Source organism: Balaenoptera ricei, chromosome 9 (genome assembly GCF_028023285.1).
Source record: "Balaenoptera ricei isolate mBalRic1 chromosome 9, mBalRic1.hap2, whole genome shotgun sequence".
Classification (NCBI taxonomy): Eukaryota; Metazoa; Chordata; class Mammalia; order Artiodactyla; family Balaenopteridae; genus Balaenoptera; species Balaenoptera ricei.
The window spans coordinates 104,770,797-104,794,874 of record NC_082647.1 but is presented as its reverse complement, the minus strand read 5'-3'; the positions used below and the strand labels follow the sequence as shown (position 1 = coordinate 104,794,874).

General features: G+C 42.1%; 1 protein-coding gene and 1 long non-coding RNA gene across 2 annotated transcripts in view; one reads left to right on the top strand and one right to left on the bottom strand.

The window, feature by feature from the left end:
- BLVRA (biliverdin reductase A) overlaps positions 1–24,078 on the bottom strand; it is a 57,860-nt gene that overhangs the window by 568 nt on the left and 33,214 nt on the right. The window contains exons 3-7 of the mRNA XM_059934226.1: positions 22,695–22,816; positions 19,682–19,801; positions 18,046–18,143; positions 5,405–5,512; positions 3,146–3,317 (exon numbers count right to left, since the gene is read on the bottom strand). Coding sequence (XP_059790209.1) covers positions 3,146–3,317; positions 5,405–5,512; positions 18,046–18,143; positions 19,682–19,801; positions 22,695–22,816 — 620 coding nt within the window. The remainder of the gene's footprint in view (positions 1–3,145; positions 3,318–5,404; positions 5,513–18,045; positions 18,144–19,681; positions 19,802–22,694; positions 22,817–24,078) is intronic.
- The window catches only part of LOC132372129 (uncharacterized), a 40,851-nt gene that overhangs the window by 12,306 nt on the left and 4,467 nt on the right, over positions 1–24,078 (top strand). The window contains exon 2 of the long non-coding RNA XR_009505106.1: positions 6,995–7,097. This is a non-coding gene — a long non-coding RNA (uncharacterized LOC132372129). The remainder of the gene's footprint in view (positions 1–6,994; positions 7,098–24,078) is intronic.

Genomic DNA, 24,078 nt, shown 5'->3' with positions numbered 1-24,078 from the left:
GGCAGGGGAATTCAAAGATTCTGGTGTTATCAGGTTGTTATTTAGGAGTTTTTACCCTGAATCTCACCAGATCCCTCTGGAGGATCCAGACCTGAGATCCTGTGCAAACTGTTGTTTCCAAGTGTATGTGCATTTTTATGGGAAAGGATTCTTAGCGTTCTTTCATCACATTTTCAAAGGGGTCTATGACCCCAGGCACATGCCAAGACCAGATGCTGCCTGCCCACTCACAAAGCACCTGTTTCCATTTCACATTTGCCCCTCAGGCCAAGGTCAGCACTCACAAAAATCTACAATTCAAATAGGACAGATCCCCCCGCTAAAGCTTCTTCTTTTTCCGGATTTATCTTTTCTGTCTTTACAGTAGATAAAAGCTGTGTTATCTGCTTAATGAAACACAGAGAAATCTAAGCAGATTCGATGTAAAGTTAGAAGCTTCACTGAATAATGTGACAGGAAAAATATAAAATCTGCTCTTCAAAAATGTATTCTAAAAACAATACAGCATTGATTTAAGGACTTTCGATGGAAAAAAATCCATAATTCTTTTGCCTAAATAATCTTCAGTTTGAGACAATCCTTTCAAATATTTGCCTATATGTATATGGAATATAAATCCTCAAGTATAACTAATTTTTTATTATGTTTACTTATTTAAAAATATTTTTATGATCCTACAGATACTGCTATTATATTTTTATCTGCATATCATGGGGACAACTGATTATATAATTCATTCAATATTTCATTATTGCCAAGTATTCAAGCTCTTTCCAACTTTAATATGGATATCCTGCATTCAACCTCTTCACACATATACACATATATAGTTTTCCTTCCTTCTTCTGGGAACGAAGTCTCAGGAATGAGAGGACTGGCTCTGGCTACTTTTCTTTGCTTTCCCCTCCTTATTCTTATCCTACAGGGAAGAGTCAGGGTCAAGGACAGGCAATCTGGTTGGACCGCCGTGCTAAGTAATGGAGTTTTCAGTGCGAATAGGGAAAGGGTTCAATGCCGGGCAGGCATCAGGGTCCCTGGCCTTCTCTTGTCTCCATTCCTCGGATTCCCTCTTCCTCTCCCTGTGGGCTGCAGTGGGGCAGGCCCGGCGTGGGCAGGCTAGATCAGCGTGGCTAAGGAACGAAGGGGAACTACCTTTGGTTTGTTTGTTCTCTGCCTCTAGAGGGACGGGCCATAATATGGCTAATGGTGTCGGTGCGGAGTTGCAAGAAAGGGGCCCAAGCAGGTCACTTAAGATTGTTTTGGGTGCTGTAGGAAGCTCAGGGGTACCTCCAACCTGGGTAAAGGAGCCCTCCCCTTCAGCCAACCAGCTCACCCAGACCTACATTAGAGTGTGGGGTGAATGTTTAAGAGGAAAAGATCTGAAGTACATAAAGGGGGAGCCATCAGGAGAGATGTGGACAGAATAACTTCCTCATCTTGTGGTCCTAAAAACTTAAAGTATTTGCCCTGGAGGACGAGGGCATGGGGGGTAGGGCACGCCTGGCTCTGGCACCACTCCTACCAACTGGCTTCAACAGGAGGCCTGAAACGTGTACCTCTTCTACATAGATTTGGGTTGAAAAGGTGTTCTAATGCTTATTTTCTTTACAAAGTTTGAAAACTGCTGGTAAAATGGGAAGAACACAGGCTTGGGAGTAAATTGCACTGGGTTTTCCTGGATAATCTGGGACCTGAGGCTAATGATACCCAGCCTCGTTGACAGGTGAGGACTAGGACGAAGTAAAGACAAGGCCTGGCATGTTTTCAATAATATTCCCTTCTCGTGCCCTTCCTGTGCATTTCTGTGGAGAAGGTGTGACCATCTGGGGACCAGAGACAGGCTGCCTGAGCGTGATTCTCACACAATCACTTGTTAGCTGTGTGCCCTTAGCGAGTTTCTTAACCTCTCTGAGCCTCACAGTCTCCTAGGTGATCATAATAATAATCATAATAATGCCCACTCCAGAGAGTTGGTATAAAGATTGTATGAGAAAATCCTTATAAAAGGACTAGGCCCTGGCACCTGGTAAGAACTCAGTAAATGTTAGCAAATACTGGCACTTGTACAACTGGGATTCAAGCAGTGATCCTGGTCTTGCTGGTCCTTTTATGTGACCTTTCAAGGTCATGTCTGCCCTCCTCCCCAGCCTCTGCTGAGGTTCTGCTCTGTTCCACTAGGTTGTTGGAAGGCAGCTATAACTTAAGAAACTGTGTCGGCAAACGACTCGCAGAGGCTCCTTATGTTTAAAAAGACTTGGTAAGAGGCATTTTATCTTGAAGGGTGTTTGCTGGTGAAAGATCTACATTTACTGTCAGATGGGACTCATCATTATCTCAGCCTCCCAGATGGATGAGTAGAGGACTTGGTTTCGAAAAATAATACAGGAAGGACGTTCAAGTAGAATCTGCAAGCGTATTATTTCTGGGATTGCATTTCTCGTCATTAGGGGACTGATGGCCATTTACGGAAGATGCTGGGAATCAGAGGGTATCACCACTACCCACCTAGAAGAATTATCAGGGTGTGTCATGAACCAGGATCAAACGGAAGCTTTAGCAATGGAGGAACGAACAGACCCCACCTCCGTGTGAGCTTATATTTGACACGAACATCTTTGGGTCTCTGGGCCATTTTAAAGTCTCTTGAACATTTTTAAATAATAAAAAAAGACTTGGTAGGAAAAATAAAGAATCAACATTTTGGGAACACTATGACATATGATGTGGTGGTAAAGCTGAGAAACAGCTGGGCATGTGATAAGCAAGCAGAGTACAATGTTAATGGCAGGATCTGGGTAGCTGGCTGGATGCTCACTGCAAAATTCTTTCAACTCACCAATGGCTGAATCTTTCACCATAAAATGCTGGAAACAATTCAGGCCATAGACATAACCGGATACTGCTCACTTGTGTGGCTTAGACAGCCGGCTCAAATCTGTAAGCTTCTCTTAACCTTACAGGGCTGCTGGGAGGATGGCATGGGGCAGCATAAGTGAAATCCCAGCACCCGTCCCACTGGCATAAGCAGACGGCCCTTCTGGAGTCGAAGGTGCAGGTCTAGGCCCCTGGGTGCCCCGTATTCTCCCTCGTGAACCCATGAGGATGTCCTTATGCTGCCTTCTCCTCGCAGCTTCTCATGACCTACCTTTTGTTCTCCGTCTCCAAGCACACGGTCATCTTCATATACTGATCTTCTTTTCGCTCTTCCAAAGTGGCGGACACGAGAGAAAGCTCCCCAAAGAGGGAGACCAGCCAGGTCAGGCGAGAAATGCCGCTGAATGCAGGGAAGCCAAACCGCTCTTCTTCCAGCGGGCCAGCTGTGGGGAATCACAGACATGGCGGGGGCTGGAGGGGAGGGGCTGACAGCTGGGGGGCACGGGGGATGTGACAGGGGGCGAACAGATGTGGCTGGGTGATCAGGACACACAACCTACCTTGTGACGGGGGTGTGCAAGATGACTAATTCTGATGGAGACTTGCATAAAAACGTCTCCCCTTTTTCCTGTTTCTTAAATTCACTTTGTTGGTAAAATAAAATATTTCACTAGAAATTGCAGTCCATCTGGCCCACGGGGTAATAAAAATGTTTTAGGCTTCTAACGTGTGTGTGTGTGTGTGTGTGTATGCACACACACACACACACACACACACACACATATGTAAACATATATATCCCCTTCAGTTAGTGACTTAAAGAAGTAAAAGAATTAACGTATTTTAGTCCCTCAAGCCTATATTCCTATAAATACCATATAACTGTCTGTGTAAATGATAAGGGAGTGAAGGAATTGTGACAGCTGTGGAGAAAACAGTAATACCTATAAAGTAGTCAATATCAAGAAAACTGATACAGCGTTAAGTGTTTCCACAGTCTTCATAATCTCGTGTACAACAGTATATTGCAAGGAGTATCTGTATGAGAAATCTGGTCAAGATACTGCTCCCCTCTCTTCCCGGCCTAAATTTTAAACATAACCTAGATTTATAAGACTTCGTATCTGTTACACTGCTCTTTAAACCAAAGGTTTCTTATAACTTTGATATTGACTTAAAACAACTAATAATTATGAGTATGTGCTAAAGAAAACAAAGTAAATAAAAAGATAAATAAAAGAAAACAGAGATTTGTAAGTTTCATAGACAGCATGGTTTCAAATCACTAGGACCTAAGCATGAAACTTACAAAGGAAAGGCGGTTCCCTCTGGGCCGGTTACTGTCCGCTCTCGTTCTGTGCAGAGGACTGAACAGCTGCTACAGGTCTGAGCTCCAGTCTGTCTGCCTCGGCCACGTTAACTGTTGGGTCAACTTTGTGAAACTACTCACCTCTCTGAGCCTCATTTTAAAAAATCTGTATAATGGGGGTAATAAATACCCACTTTATAGGATTATCACGTGAATTAACATGAAATAAAATAATGTCACATACTTAGCACAGTTCCTTGTGCAGACTAATGGTTATTATTGTCTCCACAACTCTCATTATATCATCATTTTAAAGGATGAAGATGGATTTTGTGCCATTCTTTTTTTTTTTCTGGCTGCACCACATGGCATGCAGGATCTTAGTTCCCCAACCAGGGGTTGAACCCATGCCCCCCCCGCAGTGGAAACTCGGAGTCCTAACCACTGTACCGCCAGGGAAGTCCCTGCAGATGGATTTTGAAATGAGATTCCACTACTGTATATTTTCTGGAAACTCACAAACAGATGAATGGTTTTACCACTTGACAATGTCGGTTTCCTTTCTGTAAAGAAAGCCCTCGGGAAAGGTGGCCCAGATGCCTTAGGGTGGAGACAAATCCAAGGAGTCCACCCAAAGGAGACGGCAGACCTTGAGGCTCCAGGCTGTTCATTTCCTTCTGCTAATGGAGGTGCTCAAAGAATGACCAACATAAAGTAAATAGCTGAATTTATAGTAGATCAAATATCTTGGCCGCAGCCAAGGTCCTGATAACTTGTTGGAGGAAGAAAGGGTCTATGCATATTCTACTTGCTGCACAGAGAAGTATAAACATGTTCTCTTCTCCAAGAACCTTTTTCTAGGTCCTTTTGCAAAGAGAGCTTTCATTTTTAACCTCCTGTGGAAAAATAATCTCCAACTCGTCAAGATTTCATGAGAGAAAATTCTACCTAATCGATTGGGCCAAAAGTATAAATGTGCCTGAGATTTCTAACACGTTTTCCCCAAGGCCCACTGAGCAATCAGATCTCATTTGAGGAAAGAAGAAAAATAGATTATTTTTATTGTCTGTGGGTGCATGGGAAAATTAAATCGGCCCTCAGTCAGAACGTCTTTAGCAGAAATGAATCCAAGCTCACATCCTAGAGAGCTCAGAAAGAACCCAGTAACCCTCCACCAGCCTCACCAGTTACATATGACCTGTGACCCCACCAAGGGCTGACCTGTGAAGAGGAGAGACCCTTTCAGCAGGTCCTTCCCCACCACTTCTTTCTTCAGGAATGCAAACTCCTCCATCAAGAGTTCAACGTGCTCCTCATGCAAGACTTTTCCTGTCACGACAAGGATGGGGTTTAAAAAAAAAAAAAAAAAAAAAAAGGCAGTCATCCTAAATCCTGTTAATTTCCTCGTATTTTTTTCATTTTTAAAAATTGAGAATGTATGTATAACTGAATCACTTGGCTGTACAACTGAAACTAACACAACATTGTAAATCAACTATACTTCGATGAAAAAATATATATATTAAAAAAAATTTTTAATTTGCTCAAAAATCCTACGTCCATGCTTTGGACTCAAGATGGCTGACTGAACACACACATTTATTTCCACCTTTATAAAAATCCTAATGAATTTTATGAAAAAGTTATTAAAAAATAAAATTGAGGGGTAATGGACAGATATAACTATATATTTAAAGTGTACAATGTGCTGTTTTGATGTACATTTGCATTGTGGAATGATTGTCAAGATCAAGACACTTAACACGTCCATCACCTGACAGTTCACTCTTTGTGTGTTTGTGTGATAAGAATGCTTAAGACCTACTCTCAGCAACTTTCAAGTATACAATTCCATATTATTAACTATAACAACCATGTTGTACATTAGATCCTCAGAACTTCTTCCTCTAATTGAAAATTTGTACCCTTTGACCTATATTGCCCTATTTCCCCTTCCCCCAGCCCAAGGCAACTGCCATTCAAATCTGTTTCTATGAAACAGGCTTTTTTTTCTTTTTAGATTCCACTATAAGTGAAACCATACAGTATTTGTATTTCTCTGACTTATTTCACTTAGCATAATGCCCTCCAGGTTCATTCATGTTGTAGCAAATGGCAGGATTTCCTTCCTTCTCATGGCTGAATAATATTCCATTGTATATATAAGCCACATTTTTCTTTATCCTTTTCATCTCTGGAAGAACATTTAGGTTGTTCCCATCTCTTGGTTATCGTGCATAATGCTGCAGTGAAATTGGGTGTACATGTATCTCTTCAATATACTGATTTCAATTCCTTTGGATATATACCCAGGAGTGGGACTGCTGAATCATGTGGTAGTCCTATTTTTAATGTTTTGAAGACCCACCATAGTCTTTTCCATAGTGTCTGCACCAACTGATATTCTCACCAACAGTGCACCAGAGTTCTCTTTTCTCCATATCCTCGCCAACACTTGTCTCTTGTCTTTTTGATGACAGCCAGTTCTAACAGGTGTGAGGTGATATCTCGTGGTTTTGATTTGCATTTCCCTGATGATTAATGATGTTGAGCAATTTTTCATATATCTGTTGGCCATCTGAATGTCTTCTTTGGAAATATGTGTATTTAGTTCCTCTGCCCATTTTCTAATTGGATTATTTGCTTTTTGGCTATTAGTTTTCTGAGTTCTTTATACTTTGGATATTAACCCCTAATCAGATATATAGCTTGCAAATACTTTCCCTCTTCTGTAAAGTATCAATTTATTGATTGTTTCCTTTGCTGTGTGGAAGCTCTTTAGTTTGATGCAGACCTATTTGTTTATTTCAGCTTTCATTTCCTGTATGCTTGGTGTCTTACCCAAGAAATCATTGCCAAGACCAATGTCAAGGATTTTTCCCTGTGTTTTCTTCTAAGAGTTTTACACTTTCAGGTAAGTCCTTTTTTTTTTAAAACAGCTCTGTTTGTCCTTGATACATCTCAAGATAAATTTTGTGAATGCTGTAAGATAGGGGTCCAGTTTCATTCTTTTGCATGTGGCCATCCAGTTTTCCCAGCACCACTGATTGAAGACTATCCTTTCCCCACTGTGTGTTCTTGGTGTCAAAAATCAGTAGACTGTATATGCATAGGTTTATGCACGGCTCTTTATTCTGTTCCACTCATCTATGTGCCTGTTTTTATGTCAGTACCACACTGTTTGGATTACTACAGCTTTGTAATATAGGTTGAAATCAGGTGGCGTGATGCCTCTAGCTTTGTTTTTCATCTCAGGAATGCTTTTTTTAATTTAAAGTCTTTTGTGGTTCCATACAAATTTCAGGATAGTTTTTTCTATTTCTGTGGAAAATGCCATTGGAATTTTGATATGGACTACACTGAATCTGTAGATTGCTTTCGATAGTATGGACATTTTAACAATACCAATCTTTCCAATTCAAGAACACAGGGTATCTATCCATTATTCATGTCTTCTTGAATCTCTTTCATCAGTGTCTTATAGTTTTCAGTGTACATGTCTTTCACCTCCTTTGTTAAATTTATTCCTAAGTATTTTATTGCTTTTGATGGTACTGTAAATGAGATTTCTTTCTTAATTTCTCTTTCAGATACTTTGTTGTTGGTGTATAGAAATGCAACTGATTTCTGTACGGTAATTTTGTATTCTGTAACTTAACTGAATTTATTAGTTCTAACAGTTTTCAGTGGAGTCTTCAGGGTTTTCTACATATAAGATCATGTCATCTGCAAAAAGACAATTTTAATTTTCTTTCTAATTTGGATGCCTTTTATTTATTATTCTTGCCTAATTACTCTGGCTTCAGCTTACAGTTTACTATGTTAAATAGCACACAGTGGTTATTATGGGTATCCTTGTCTTGTTCCTGATCTCACAGGAAAGGCTTTTAACTTTTCACTATTATGATGTTATCTGTGGGGTTCTCTATATCATCTTTGTTATGTTGAGAAACATTCCTTCTACACCTAATCTGTTGAGAGATTTTATCACAAATGGATGTTGAACTCTGTCAAGTGCTTTTTCTGCATCTATTGAGATGATCATATATTTATCTTTCACTTTGTTAATGTGGTATATCACATTTATTGATTTACATATGTTGGGCCATCTTTGCAACCCAGGGACGAATCCCACTAGATCATGGTGTATGATCCTTTTAATGTGCTCTTGAATTTAATGCAAATTTTTGCATCTATGTTCATCATGGACAGCAGCCTGTAATTTTCTTTTCTTGTAGTGTCTTTGCTTGGCTTGGTATCAGGGTAATGTTGGCCACATAAAATGAGTTAGAAAGTGTTCCTTCCTCTTCAAGTTTTTGAAAGAGTTTGAGAAGGATTGTTATTAATTCTTCTTTAAATGTTTGGTAGAATTCATCTGTGAAGCCATCTGGATTTTATATGTTTGGAGGTTTTTGATTACTTATTCAATCTCCTAATCCCCTTGCTTGTTATTGGTCTGCTCAGTTTTTCTTTTACTTCATGATTCAGTCATGGTAAGTTGTGTGTTTTTAGGAATTTATCCATTTCTCCTAAATTATCTAATCTGTTGGCATAAATTGTTCATAGTCTCTTATGATTCTTTGTATTTCTGTGGTATCAGTTAAAATGTCTCCTTCCTCATTTATAATTTTATTAATTTGAGTCATTTCCCTTTTTTCTTGGTAAGTCTAGCTGAAGATTTGTCAATTTTATCTTTTCAAAAAGCCAACTTAGTTTCATTGATCTTTTCTATTGTCTTTCTAGTCTCTATTTCATTTATTTCTGCTCTAATCTTTATTATTTCTCCCCATCAACTAAGTTTGTTCTTCCTTTTCTATTTCCTTGAGATGTAAAGTTAGGTTGTTTGAGTGCTTTCTTTTTTCTTAATGTAGGTGTTTATCACTGTAAACTACTCTCTTAGAAATGCTTTTGCTGAATCCCATCAATTTCTGTATTTGTGTTTCTATTTTCATTCACCTAAAAAATTTTAAAACATTTACCCTTGATCCATTGTTTTTTCAGAATGTGTTGTTTAATCCATATATAGGTGAATTTTTCAGCTTTCCTCCCATTACTGGCTTCTAATTTTATACCATGTAGTCAGAAAAGATACTTAATAAGATTTTAATCTTATTAAATTTGTTTTCTGACCTAACATATGAGGCATCCTGGAGAATGTTCCATGTGCACTTGAGAAGAATGTGTGTTCTGTTGCTATTGGTTGGAATGTTCTGTATACATCTGTAAGGCAACTTGGTCTAAAGTGTAGTTCAAATTCATTAGTTCACAACATATTTCTGTCTGGATATTTTATCCATTGTTGAGAGCAGGGTATTGAAGTCCCCTACTATTATTGCATTGCTGCCTATTTTTATCTTCAGATCTGTTTAGGTACTCCAATATTGGGAGCATACATATTTTCAATTTTTGTATCCTCTTAAGGAATTGATCCCTTTATTATATAATGACCTTCTTTTTCTCTTGTTACAGCTTTTGACTTTAAGTCTATTTTGTGTGATATGCTACACCTGCTCTCTTTTGGTTTCCATTTGCAGAGTATTTTTCCATCCACATGAAATATTTTTTCATCCCTCCACTTTTGGCCTATGAGTGTCCTTAAAGCATAAGTGAGTCTTCTGTAGGCAGCATATAGTTGAGTCTTATTTATGAATTGAGCTACTCTTTGTCTTTTAATTGGAGAATTTAAACTATTTACATTTAGAGTAATTACTGATAGGTAAGAACTTATTGCCATTTTGTTACCTGCTTTCTGACTGTTTTATAGTTCCTTTCTTCCTCTCACTGTCTTTCTTTTTATTTATTTTTTAATTATATATTTATTTTTGGCTGCACTGGGTTTTCGTTGCTACGCATGGGCTTTCTCTAGTTGCGACGAGCAGGGGCTACTCTTTGTTGCAGTGCACAGGCTTCTCATTGCAGTGGCTTCTCTTGTTGTACAGCACAGGCTCTAGATGCACGGGCTTCAGTAGTTGTGGCACATGGGCTCAGTAGTTGTGGCTCACAGGCTCCAGAGCACAAGCTCAGTAGTTGTGGCACATGGGCTTAGTTGCTCCGTGGCATGTGGGATCTTCCCAGACCAGGGCTCGAACCCATGTTCCCTGCATTGGCAGGTGGATTCTCAACCATTGCACCACCAGGTAAGTCCCTCACTGTCTTTCTTTATGAGTTGATGGTTTTTGGTCATGGTATCCTTTGATTCTTTTCTCTTTATCATTTTTTTCCTTGGTGGTACTAACAGTACCATGAGGCTTTTGTAATACAACTTACAGTTATAACAGTCCATTTTAAGCTGACAGTAACGTAACTTCAATTGCATTTAAAAATTCTACATATTTACTTGCCTCCCCCCAACGAGTTATGCTATTGGTGTCCCAATTTATGTATTTTAATCTTGTGTGTCCATTAATAAAATATTGTAGCTATACTTTTAATACTTTTGTCTTTTAACCTATATACTAGAGTTCAAAGTGATCTACACACCACCATTGCAGTAATAGAGTATTTTGAATTTGACTATATATTGGGTTGGTCAAAAAAGTTTGTTTGGGTTTTTCCATAAGATGTTACAGAAAGCCCGAACGAACATTTTGGCCAACCTAGTATTTACATTTAGCACTGAATTACACACTTTCATATATTTTCATGTTACTAGTTAACATAGTTTCAGGCAGGTCCAGTGGCGATAAATTCTTTCTCCTTTTATTTGTCTGGGAAAGTCTTTATTTCTCCTTCATTTCTGAAGAACAATTTGAGCACGTTGAATATATCAGCCTACTCTCTCCTGGCCTGCAAGATTTCTGAAGAATCTGCTTACAGCCTTATCAGGATTCCCTTGTGTGTGATGAGTCTTCTTCCTCTCACTGCTTTCAAAGTTCTCTCTTTGTCTTTGATTTTTGTGAGCTTGGTTAAAATGTGTCTTGGTAACAGTTCCTGATTTTGATGGTTGTATGTGGTTATCTAGAGACTGTTTTTATTTGCAGGATATACGCATGAAATTATTGGGGGATGAGGTTGGCAATTTACTCTCAAATGACTCTCAAGAAAAAAAGAGTTCTCTGTACTGTATTCACAACTCTTCTATAAGTTTGAGGTTATTTCAACATAATCTTCAAAAAAAAAAAACCAAACCAAATAAATAGTTATAGCACCAAAAATATGACAGCAAGCCAGAAACAGTCATGGATTATGAAATAAGGTATAACTTCTTAGGAGAAAATGAAAAGGCAACTTGCAATTAATAGACTTGAATTCTCGACTCATTTATTTCCTCAAACATGACTTCAGCAGCTTTCTGACATAAGCAGTATATTATGAAATTCTCAAAGAAACATTTCTGGCCTTATCTTTTGATATAGGGTGTTTTGTGTATCTCAGAAATAATAAATAAGTGTTTTTAAATTTGGGGGGAAAATTAGAAGAAATAAAAATACCCATGATCCTATTTACCAGAAAGAACCACTACTAAGATATATTGGTATATTTCCTTCTTTCTTGTCATTCTGCTGTGAATTATTTTTCATGGTTGTGATCATATGGTAGAAACAAAATTATATTTATTTTTAGTTTTAAAGTGTAAACATAAATTCATGTCATTGAAGAAAATTGAGAAAATGTGGAAGAATATAAAGAAAAAAATAAAACCGCCCAGAATTCTACTAGCTAATCTCTGTTACCATTTTGTTTCATTTGCTTTTTTTTTTCCTTGCATATATGTGACATGATGTTTATACTGATGCTTCAGCAATACAGGAACGGTCTCAGATCCTAGCTGAGAGATAATCTGAAGGGAAGTCTGGTAGTAGGTAATCGATGTCACTGAGGGGACAAGTCACCGACAGGAAAGGGGCACTAGGGAACTTTCTGGAGTAATAAAAATGTTCTGTATCTTGGCTGGAGTAATAATTACATGGGTATATACTCTGTCCAAATTCATTTAACTCTGTACTTAAAATCTCTGAATTTATCATAAGGAAATTATATCTCAATTTACAAAAGGATAAGGACTTATTAAGGTAATTAATTTATTGAGATGAGTACCAGAATTATTATTCAGTTTCTTCAGTGGCTTTGCTGTTGGCCTATTCAGAGCTGCTTTTGTAAAAGAAATGACATTTCTCAGAACTTCTTGTGTCATAGAGGTCTTCCTTTGTAACTAGTTTAACCATTGATACAAATGTTAGAAAAAGTTGTCTCACTTGTTATTAAATGTGTCAAACTTGGCAAGCTATCCCATCTGATTGGTGGGGTGACAGATGGGGCTGGAGAAACACTGATTCTGAGAAGAAACAGAGGAACAGCAGGCCATGCAATGCCCTGAGCCAACAGTGATTCATTTTACATGTGTCCATGAAAACAAAAATATGATTTTCCATTCCATTTCTGATATTTGAAAATGCAAAAAGTACCCTTAACCAAGCGCTAGTCAGCTATATGATAACCAATGCTGGGACTGTTTTCTATGGCATCCTGGGTAAATATGTCAGAACAGTTATGGTTCTTAGAAAACTCTTTCTTATATGAAGATGAGCTCTCCATCTCTATAATTCTGCCCCCTACCAAGAGAAGCAATACAACATAAATTTATTTTCTCTTTCTGTGGAGAGCTTTTAATACATCTTAAAATGTTTCTCCTTTACATTAAATATTTAAACTCTAGTGATACGTCCAAATTATGTGTAACTTTTTAAAATTTGTTTTTGTTTTGGGGTATTATACTTTCTAATTTAGGTGCCTGGTATTCTTTTTCTTGCCTACCTGCTCTGGCTGCAACTTCCAGTACTATGTTGAATAGAAGTGGTGAAAGTGGTCATCCTTATCTTGTTTCCTGATCTTGGAGGAAAAGCTTTCAGTGTTTTACCATTTAGTATATCAGCTATGGACTTTTTATATATGGCCTTTATTATGATGAGGTAGTTTCTTTCTATTCCAAGTTGTCATTATAACAATGTGTCTTGGTGTGGGTCTCTGGATTTATTCTAGTTGGAGTTCATTGTCTTGAATTTCCTCCCCCAAATTTAGGAAGTTTTCGGCCATACTTTCTTCACATAAGTTCTCTGTCCCTTTCTCTCTCTCTTCTCCATCTCTGACTTGCATAATGCATATAATGATCTGCTTGATGGTGTCCTTTAAGTCCCTTAAGTTTTCTTCATTTTTTTTTTGGCCACGCCACGTGACATGCGGGATCTTAGTTTCCCCAACCAGGGATCGAACCTGCGCCCCCTGCAGTGGAAGTGTGGAGTCTTAACCACTGGACTGCCAGGGAGGTCCCTTTTTCACTTTTCTTCATTCTTTTTTTTTTTTTTTTGCTCCTTTGACTCAAATTTCAAATGACCCACCTTCAAGTTTGCCAGTTCTTTCTTCTGCTTGATCAAATTTGCTATTGAACCCTTCTTGTGAATTTTTCAACTCAGTTATTTTATTCTTCAGCTCCAGAATTTCTGTTTGGTTCTTTTTTTTAAAAATAAATTTATTTATTTATTTATTTATTTTTGGCTGCGTTGGGTCTTTGTTGCTGCATGTGGGCTCTCTCTAGTTGCAGCGAGCGGGGGCTACTCTTCGTTGTGGTGTGCGGGCTTCTCACTGTGGTGGCTTCTCTTGTTGCGGAGCACGGGCTCCAGGCATGCGGGATTCAGTAGTTGTGGCTCATGGGCTCTCTTAGAGCACAGGCTCAGTAGTTGTGGCGCACGAGCCCAGTTGCTCCGTGGCATGTGGGATCTTCCCAGGCCAGGGCTTGAACCCATGTCCCCTGCATTGGCAGGGGGATTCTTAACCACTGCGCCACCAGGGAAGTCCTGTTTGGTTCTTTTTAATAGTTTACATTTCTTTGTTGATATATTTTCATTTTGTTCATGCACTGTTTTCCTGATTTCATTTGCTTGTCTATGTTTTGTTTTAGCTGACTGAGCAACTTTTAGACAGTTATTTTGGTAATTCTTGGATCTACATTTCTTTAAGGTTGGTTTCTGCAGATTTATTTCATTCCTTTGAGTGGGCTGTATTTCCCTGTTTCTTTGTATTCCTTGTGATCATTTACAGGCAAAGCTCGTTTTATTGCACTTTGCTTTATTGCACTGTGCAGATATTGCATTTTTTACTAATTGAAGGTTTGTGACAACCCTGCCTTGTCAGATGATGGTTAGCATTTTTTAATAATACAGTATTTTAAAATTAAGGTATGTACATTGTTTTTTAACATAATGATATTGCACACTTAATAGACGATAGTACAGTGTAAACATAACTTTTATATGCACTGGAAAACCAAAAATTTCATTTGACTCACTTTACTGCAACATTCAATTTATTGCTGTGGTCTGGAACTGAATCCGCAATATCTCCAAGATATGCCTGTATTGAGATTTGAGTATTTGAAAAAACAGTCACCTCTCCCAGTCTTTATAGACTTGCTTTGTACAGGGGAAGACCTTCACCAATCAGCCAGGCCAGAAATTCTGGAGGCCACTCAAACCTTTTCTGGAGATGTATCTTCTTTGGGCTTGCACATGTAATTTCCAAGTTAAAGAGGCTTGCCCCTGTTTTCAAGAACCTGTAATCTCTTGCTCCCTGTGGTGTCTGTTCAAAGTACTGCAGTCTCCCTGGTGCTATAACAAACTACAGTGCTCACTTCATTCTTAGCTGCCCTGACCCTGGCATCCAGTGTCTACTACTGTTTCCTTCAGCATTCCCAGTCAGGAGAGACAGAAATCAGTCCTTTAAGCAGCCCCTGAAAAGCCAGAACATTGGACACATGTTCCACTCTTTCCTTTCCCCCCCTTAGATTCTTCTAATCTAAGAATTAGAAGGGGAAGGGCTATGGTGAGCAAATGCAATGAATTTTCTTACCCACTTCAATGCAGCTCTTCTTGGCTCTGTGCTTGCCTGGGGGTACTGCAACCACTTAACTGATTTCTGGAGTACTTGCTAAGGTATTTTGGTCTATATATTGTTGTGAAGTTGGTGTCTCTGTGGGGAATGAGGTTCTTCTGAGGCTTCTTAGTCCACCACCTTGCTGACATCACTCCCAAATTATCCATAACTCTTGCCATCCAAAATGATATAACATTAGGTATGCTGAATTGAATAAGATTATTCCTTCCTGTGCTACCGTGTAATTGCTATAATTACTGTTTCAATTCACTTTCAGCAGGTTAAGTTAATACTGCTAGCTGTGAACATTTGACACTGTGGGCTCCTCAAGGGCAAGGGTCATCTTTTTGTTATCCCCTATTATCAAGGACAGTATCTCGTACATAGTGATAAGTATCATGTAAACGCTGCTTAATGAATATTCTAGTATGAGTTATGAATACTTGCCTAGAGAACAAAGGTCACTCTTGGTGTTAAGGGCTTTTCTCTATTTCAAAGCCATGCATGATCTGTAAGCAAGCCATCCAGATTCTGCTTGCTTAAGGAGCTAATACCAGGCTCCAATATAACAATATTTTGTTTCTCATTTTTAAAAATGTCAGGCCATATTTGATTCAGTTTTCTATAGTTTTAACCTAATGTGCTCTTTGTGTTTCATTTACATTTAGTCATCATGTCTTCTGAGGCCCTTCTTAGGTTAGAAAGTTTCCCAAAATCTCCTTGTTTTTTAATGACCTTGATAGTTTTGAAGAGTATTGTTTAGGTATTTTGTAGAATGCCCCTCAGCTGGGATTTTTCTGATGTTTTTCTCATGGTTAGACTGGGGTTATGTGTTTTGGACAGGAAATCTACAGAAGTAATGGGCCATTGTCATCACATTATATTGAGCATACATAAGACATTAATAAACAGAAACCTCCATTAAATAGAGTTGGGAGACCAGCACAGGGAGCTCCCATACCCTGCGATGATAGTAGAGCCCCACGGGAAGAAGACGACTCCTCTTCTGTCCTGGCAAGGATTCAGCCAATGAAAAGCCACGGACTCTTTGCTTACTATTCCCCCCACAAACTTCCTTTTCCCTATCAAAGTGTTCTCCTGCCCTTGCTGTGCAGGGATTTGCATGTGGCTCGCCACGGTTGCAGACCTTGAATTATAATTCTCTGCTGATTCTGAATAAACTCATGTTTGCTGGAGAAATAAGTGGCAGTCTACTTGTTTTCAGTCAACAAGTACATCCTATTAACATAACTTATCATTGTTCACACTGACCTCAATCATCTGGCTGAGGCATAGTGTTTGGTTTCTCTAGTGTACAGTTAACTCTTTTTCCCCTTCTTTCCATCTTGTGCTCTTTGGAAGGAAGTCACTATGCACAGGACATTATCTTCCTGAAGACACTTAGTCTGTTATCTTGTAAAGTGTTCCACATTCTATTCACTTAATCTTTTTTGCTGTCATTTAATTTGTTCCTTCATCCCTGTATTTCTTGTGAAGTGAGAAGTTTGGTTAAAATCTCAGTTACAGGATTGATGCTACGCACATCCCACCAGATGGCTTGTGATGTCATTCTTACCCAGATTAGCAATCACTTGGTTAGGATGGTAACAGTAGAGCTCTTCCTTGTAAAAGGACATTTTTTCCCTTTGCAATTAGCAAGAAATCTTTGGCATCTTGTACTCTGTCCAGGGACGTTTGTGCCATGAGAAATACTATACAAAGGTGATGGCCCCAGAGCTCCCCAACCTCTTGTTCACATCAGTAGTCATTCATCCATCTTTTCATTCGACAAACATCTACTGAAGGCCTACTAAGTTCTGGGCAGTGTTTAGCTTTAGCTGTTGGGGCTACAGAGAGGGAAGATGGGCTCTGTCCTCCAGCAGCAAGGCCTAGTACTAGAGAAAGGCAATCAAGAGTTCCAGTAGTGTGATCTGTCTATACTGGTGATAAAGGACAAGGTCCTTTCTTTGGTGATTTTCATTCACCATACTTTGTTCATATTTTAAAGATTTAAAATAGCAAATGTTGAAACAGAGAGAGTTTTTGACTTAAACTTCATTTAACTAGCTCCATTAATCCCTAAACATTCTAGTTAGTTCTAATTGCCCCCCGTAGAGGGACTTGTCCAGTTACCATAAAAACAGAAAAATCTCTGGAGGGAAGCATGGCTCAGAGGAATGAAATGTGGACTTCAGAGCCCAGAGAGATTGAAACCAAATCTCCATCTCCCATTTAGTGGTCATATTACTAGCTTTGTGATCTGACACAAAAATTTTTTTTGAAGTATAGTAGATGTACAATATTACATAAGTTACAGGTATACAATATAGAGATTCGTAATTTGTAAAGGTTATACCCCATTTCTGGCACAATTTTTTAACTTCTCTGAGCCATGGATTTCTATACATAAGCTAGAGAAAATACCTACCTCCAAGGATTTCTAAGAGAATTAAGCAAAATAACATATGAAGTGTTTAGCAGAGTTTTCAAGTTCCTGGCATATAATAAATATTTAATAAACAGTGTTCCTCTTGAGAAACAATGAAAACTACAAACTATGCACATAAGACAATCAATTACCCTGATCTGGGCATTTTTGCATTAGCAATACAACTATCACATGAATAAAACCAAAATGAAATATAATTATATACATTATTATATAAAATAATATATAAATATTAATAATACATAATCTATAACACTAGCATAGGTGGAAGCTAATTCATACTTTTCATTAGAGTAAAAGAAGCTAAGTCTTGAACAAAAGTTTGCAAATTCCCACCCATCCCTCTGCCCTGTGGGCCCTCCACACACGCCCCCTTTACGTGCCTACAGTATGGGATGTGGGGTGGCAGTGTGGGAGCCCATGGGACCAGTAACATATCTGACATGGGGTTAAGTTTTAAAGGCATAAAGATGGTACCACAGAAATCTTAGAGGCAGGAATTCTTAGGAAGAGGGTCTGTGCTCTAGATGCACAGAACATACGTCACCTTTCTGCTCAGCCAGTGCCCACAGTTCCTTAGCTGCTGCCCAAGACAGTGTCATGGGGTATTCCACAAGGACGTGCTTGCCAGCGTTTAGGAACTGTCTTTGGAAAAAAGGGATAAATACAGAGAAAATGCACTTCAATTAAACTTCACTTAAGTGCCCCGCATGACAGAGAACAGAATGTTATAAATGCACAAAAGTCTCCATGTAAATGTGTCATGACGAAACACGGGTGAGAGTCAGGGCCAGAGGATGAGGAGGATGAACTGCGTCTCACGTGATTTTCTACTAAGCGGTAAGAGAAAGGCTTTCTAGTCATGTGTTCATTTGAACACTCACCCATTCGTCTACTCACGTATTCAACCAGCTACTATGTACCAGTTACTCTGGAGGAGAAATACAGCCATGTTAGCAGGGAAATTGCCTAGTACCATATGACAGCTGTAAATAAAAACCCATGGCAGCCGGCTCTGCCTGAGGCAATCGGAAAAGACTTCCCTAAGGCTCTGAACCGGGTCTTGAAGTATCAACAGGCATTTTCCAGGTGCCAGGGGACGGGGATGTTGTACTCTGAGCGGCACATGCAGGGCGCTTGGGTGTTTACGGAGCTTTGTCCACTGGGACGTGGTGTGAATTTCAGCATTTCAGCATGGCAGGGGAGTGGGCTACGGGGAGTGGAGGGAAAACTAGGTCCTAAAAGTAGCCGGGAGCCTGATGTAAAGGACACAGAGTGCTGTGCTCAGAAGTCTGGCTTTTATTCTCTAGATATTCCAGGAAACAAACATTGATAAGCATGGGAATTACGTGATCACTTTGTTAAGGACATACCCTCTGGTGCCACAGAAGCTTAAGGGGAACCACAGAAAGGTGTTTCTGGCCACACTTAGAGTGGACCTGATAAACAGGGAGCAGCTGATTCTGGGGAACGGCGTGGTGGAAGCAGCTGTAGTTTAAGGTAAGGACCCAGAAGGGAAGCTGAGATTCTGGGGGCGGCTGGCCCTGCCTTGTCAACTGCCAGGTCCTGAGTGGGGCTCCTCCTTCCAGGCTCAGTCCTACCAAATGCTTGGAGGGCTCTAGGCTCTGCATTCAAAGGTGGGGCGGGGGAACACTTCACTTCTCCTGCTCTACGAATAATGCGATCTCCCCACCCTGATGCCACCACTATCTCCTTACTCATCTCGTGGCAAAAACTCTTCATATTAAAGCATCTCCTAGAGACCTTCTCAGAGATCTCATGTTGTTGAAAGGGCAAAGGATAAAATGTTGGAAACTGAAAGGACTATGGCAATTCTCCTAAGGCACAGAAAAGATGGTGGCTAAGTTAAACCGCCAGAAAAAGGCAGGCACTGTTCAAACCACACTCAATAAGTTTTTTACAAAGAAATAAGATACTTTAATTGTTAATGTTTTTAATGTTTTAAATTATGGTGTACTAAATAAATATTAGTTCTACAATATTTTTCATGTCCTTATACATTTATAACCCAGAGTGAGAGTTCACATTTTGACAATTTTTAAAGGTCATGGATCCAATGTAGTCTTCCCATCAATAATTAAGACCCCTTTGCTAGATGTCAGCCTGCCCAGGCATTTTTATCGTCCCGCACTCCTGTGCAACGCAAGGACTTGAACACCCACCTGATGTAGTCTTCGTGGCTGGAGCTCTCACTGCAGATATAAGCAACCTCAGCCTCTTGACTGGAAAGAGCATCTTCCAAAGAAATCTGCGGCACCCCATCAGTGCTTCCCAGCTTTCGTCTATTTGAGAGGAACAGACGAGTGGAGCTCAAAGTAGGCAGAACTGAGAAAACGTGTTCTGAGAACATGTTTTCTCATCTCTGAGAAAACATCGGCTGAGAAAACATGAGTGCCATCCTTCTCCCCATCTCCCAACAATGTCCTGGTGATCGACTTCTGAAAATGAAGTGATGAACTTCCTGCCTCCCACTTCCAGGGCATTTTTCAGCACGCAGCGAGAAACACAGCCTCTGGGGTGAAGTCGGGGACCTGGCGTCGAGTGCCGACACCACCGCTAACAGCCCATATGACATGGGACTCTTTGCATTACTTCATCTCTAAGATAAAAAGAACTGATCTCCTGTAATGTCATGAGACATGATCTCCACGGTCCCTGCCAACTTCAAGCACTTGGCCAGACACCAGGACTGCCTAACCTAATCCAAATCCAAGACACTAACACCTTTAAGGGGCAAAGGGCCGTGTGACTTCAAGCTCCTTCATGTTCATCGTGGCCTGTGACGGTCAAGTGGAAGGTGGGTGCCACTGCCTCACTTACAGCCGAGCTGACAAAGCCCAGAGAGGCAGGGGCTCCACGGCTAACGAGCAGCAGAGGCAGGACAGGAGCTGAGCCTTCCGGCTCCTGCATGTTCAGGAGGACCGCTGCCTTAGGAGAGCCGAGGGCCCCGGCTGTCTGCGCACTGCCCCAGAGCGGGGGCTGGAGAGGGCCAGTCCTCCAACGGCGGCTGCCACACAGGAGATGCGGCAGCCGGCAGGAGGCTCGGGCCGGCTCAGAGCTCCACCCGAGCAGCAGCCAGAGGGCGTCTGGAGAAGCGGGGCTGCGGCAGGACATTACGGTGGGTTTCTTCCCGTGGGGACCACCGACCTACACGGCTCAGTCTGACCAGAGCTCCCTGCTCGTCTCCTGTGTGCCTGCCCTGTAGGGAGTATGTGCGGAGCGGACCAAAGTCCTCAGCTTCCAGTGAGCTCAGTCAGCTAGAGGGAGGAAGACACGTACACACCTATAGCAACGAGTCAGCTAGAGGGAGGAAGACACGTACACACCTATAGCAACGAGTCAGCTAGAGGGAGGAAGACACGTACACACCTATAGCAACAACACGAGACCAACAGGAGGAATGCCGTGCCGGGGGTACAGGTGAAGGGTCAAGGAAGGCAAGGAACCCCAAGCCTCAGGCTTTCAGGAGCGGCTTCCCGGGGAGGTGATAGGACTTAGCAGGGAGGTCGTGAGGAACAGGGCACGTGAGAAGGGGACAGTGTAATAGCAGCAGGGGTGCAGTAAAGCAGGGATGGGGGTGAGCTGGCCGTCCTCCCGAGGGACCTGGGTAGGGTCGGCATTCCCGCTGCAGCAGTTACGGCGCCAGCTGCCAAGGGCGGGGGTGCAGGGGGAGCAGAGGCCCCACTTCAGCCTGGAGCCTGTGTCGTGCAGGATCCCAGCTGCCGGCAGGGGAGCGGCAGGAGGAGCGGTGCCGGCTAATCGTCCTGTCAAGCCTCCCATCTGTGCTGCTCCCTCAGAATCTTTTTAAAAAAATTAATTAATTTATTTATTTTTGGCTGTGTTGGGTCTTTGTTGCTGCCCGTGGGCTTCCTCTAGTTGTGGCGAGCAGGGGCTACTCTTTGTTGTGGTGTGCGAGCTTCCCATTGTGGTGGCTTCTTTTGCTGCAGAGCACAGGCTCTAGGTGCGCGGGCTCAGTAGTTGTGGCACACGGGCTTAGTTGCTCCGCGGCATGTGGGATCTTCCCGGACCAGGGCTCGAACCCGTGTCCCCTGCATTGGCAGGCAGATTCTTAATCACTGTGCCACCAGGGAAGCCCTCCCTTAGAATCTTACTGGGAGGGGAAGACTGACCAAGGGCAGATTCCCAGCACTTCTGGGTCACCTTAGTGCCACCACTTTAAATCCTTAAGGAAGGGCCAGGTTTCGAGACAGGCAAATTGGAAGAAAGCAGGTCCCAAAAATTAAAATTTGAAAGAACTTCTACGTGGACCGTCAGGATAGTTACTTACGCTCTGTTTAAGTATTGATATTTAGTTGATTTCTCTAAAGTACTAGGAAGCAGAGACGTGCCTGACTTGCTCTCTGCCGCATCACCTGCCGACACAGGGCCTACCTCTAGTTCCCAATGACTGTTGATAAATGATGTTACAGGGCGTTAGTTTGGTGAAGAGTGTGTATGTGAGGAAGTGGTCGGGGTGGAGGAAGGAGCTGAGGGTGGGGCAGGGAAGAAGAAACGCGCTGAAAAGTTTGGTTTTGAGTTACAGGAGATAAATGATACTCCTTAAAAGCGGGGCTCAGAATTATCGAAGGGGAAAAGAACACATGGTGTTTAAAAGATGGGCTTTGGAATCAGACAGACCTGCGCTGACGTCTAGTTCTTAGATTTTTCCAGCTGTGTGACCTCAGGCAAATTACTTACCCTCTCTGTGGCTCAGCTTCTTTACCTGTCAAGTGGGTTGACATCTACGTCAAATAGTTGGTCAGGCTTGGAAAGCCCAGGGCCCTGCATGGATGGCTGTCATGGTAACTGATGTGACAGTTACACGGTAACTGATGTATCACAGCTAAAGCCTTCATTCAGGCCGACCCCCATGTGTTCACTGTGCCGCTTCAGTAACCGTCAGGCCCTGTGCTCATCTCTACCTCTGCCTGCAGTCCCCTCTGCGGAGGAGCTAAGCGTGGTCACACTCACTGTACATCCCAGCTGCAGGTCTAGTTACTCGTCAGTTCCCAGACCCGTCCAAACTTGTGATCTTGTGGGGCTGACCCTGCACGGTTCCCTGGAATGACCCTGGAGCTGGCTCGCTCTCTCCCGGGTCTGGAGGAGCTGCGTGGCCCAAGGCCTAATCCATCTCACCGGGCTTCCCGTGAATTACAAGGCACAAAGCAAAGCCACCTGGACACGAAGCCAATCAGGTTCAGGTACGCCGAGGAGGCGTGTGGATTCCGCAAGTCCCGGATCCGCACCGAGCCAGCTCTGCCGATGCCAACCACCACCACGCCAAACTTCCTCTCGGGCTGAAACGCAAGGGATCAAGGTGGGGTTTAGAAACGGTCCAGGCGTCTAGCAAAGCACAGCAAAACAAAGACATGTGGGCAGGACCAGTCAGGGTCCAGACAAGCAAGCAAGGAGCCAACCCAGAACACACAGGAAGCCGCAGCAGGTAAGGGGGGATGAGGCACTCCCTGAAACGCGGGCTCGGAGAGAAGTCAGCTCCCCCCAGAACATTTCTGTGGGTGCGCTGACCTGTGTCGTCCACGGAAAAGGCTCTCCACTTCTACTGCCACCTCCCCCAGGATGAGAGATCTTCCTCTTTAAGCCATACCCAGCCCTAGTCTGGCACCTCTGTCCTCCCCGAATCCCTCCTCCAGTGGACGTGCGAATCTGATACAGCGGGGAGTCATTCAGAGGCCACAGCTGCTCAGTGAGATGTGGGCAGACAGGGCCCATGGGTACCAGACACAGTCACCTTACTCAGACTCCTCACCATGGCTTTCTGGGTTCCAACCAACGTCACTCCCACCCTACTGTGGCAGCGTACTCATTATTCAGGTACACTGCTGGAGGCTGGATGCGTACAGTATTACAATGAAAAATCAAGTCGACTTTTTCAAGTTATACAGCAACTCACTATAATCCAAACTGATAAAAATTATCTCTACACATCCCTCAAACCCAGTTCTTCTTGGACGTCTCCAAGCATAGAAACTCCAATGTCTCCCTAGCCGCTAGCATCTAGCCCCTTTCTTTCACCTTTGTCATCTGGGTGTCACCATTTCCCACTGAGTCCACCCCTCTTCCTGCGTCCACTGCTCTAGTCTTGGCCCAGGACTTGTTTCCCTCCTGCCTGATGACGTGACAAACCACCACCTGGTCTCACCCTTCCCATGTGTGGTCCCCAGGCCTGCCAGAGGAGATGCTTCAGATGAAAACTAAGTCCCCTCCCCTGATTAAAGCCCTTCATTTTCCCAGCTGTTACAGACTGAGTGATTATGTCCCCCCCCCAGAAGTGGGAACCCTGTCCCCCAATATAATGGTAGTAGGAGATAGGGCTTTGGGGAGGTAATTAGGATGAGATGAAGTCATGAGGGTGGAGCCTGCATGAATGGGGTTGGTGCCCTTCTAAGAGTCACGAGAGAGCATGCCTCCTCTCCCTGCTCTCCGCTCACGTGAGGACAGGATGAGGAGTCAGTAGTCTGCAGCCCGGAAGGGCAGCCCTCCCGCCAGATCTCAGCCTGATCTCAGGCTTCCAGACCCCGAACTGCGAGAGAGAAATTTC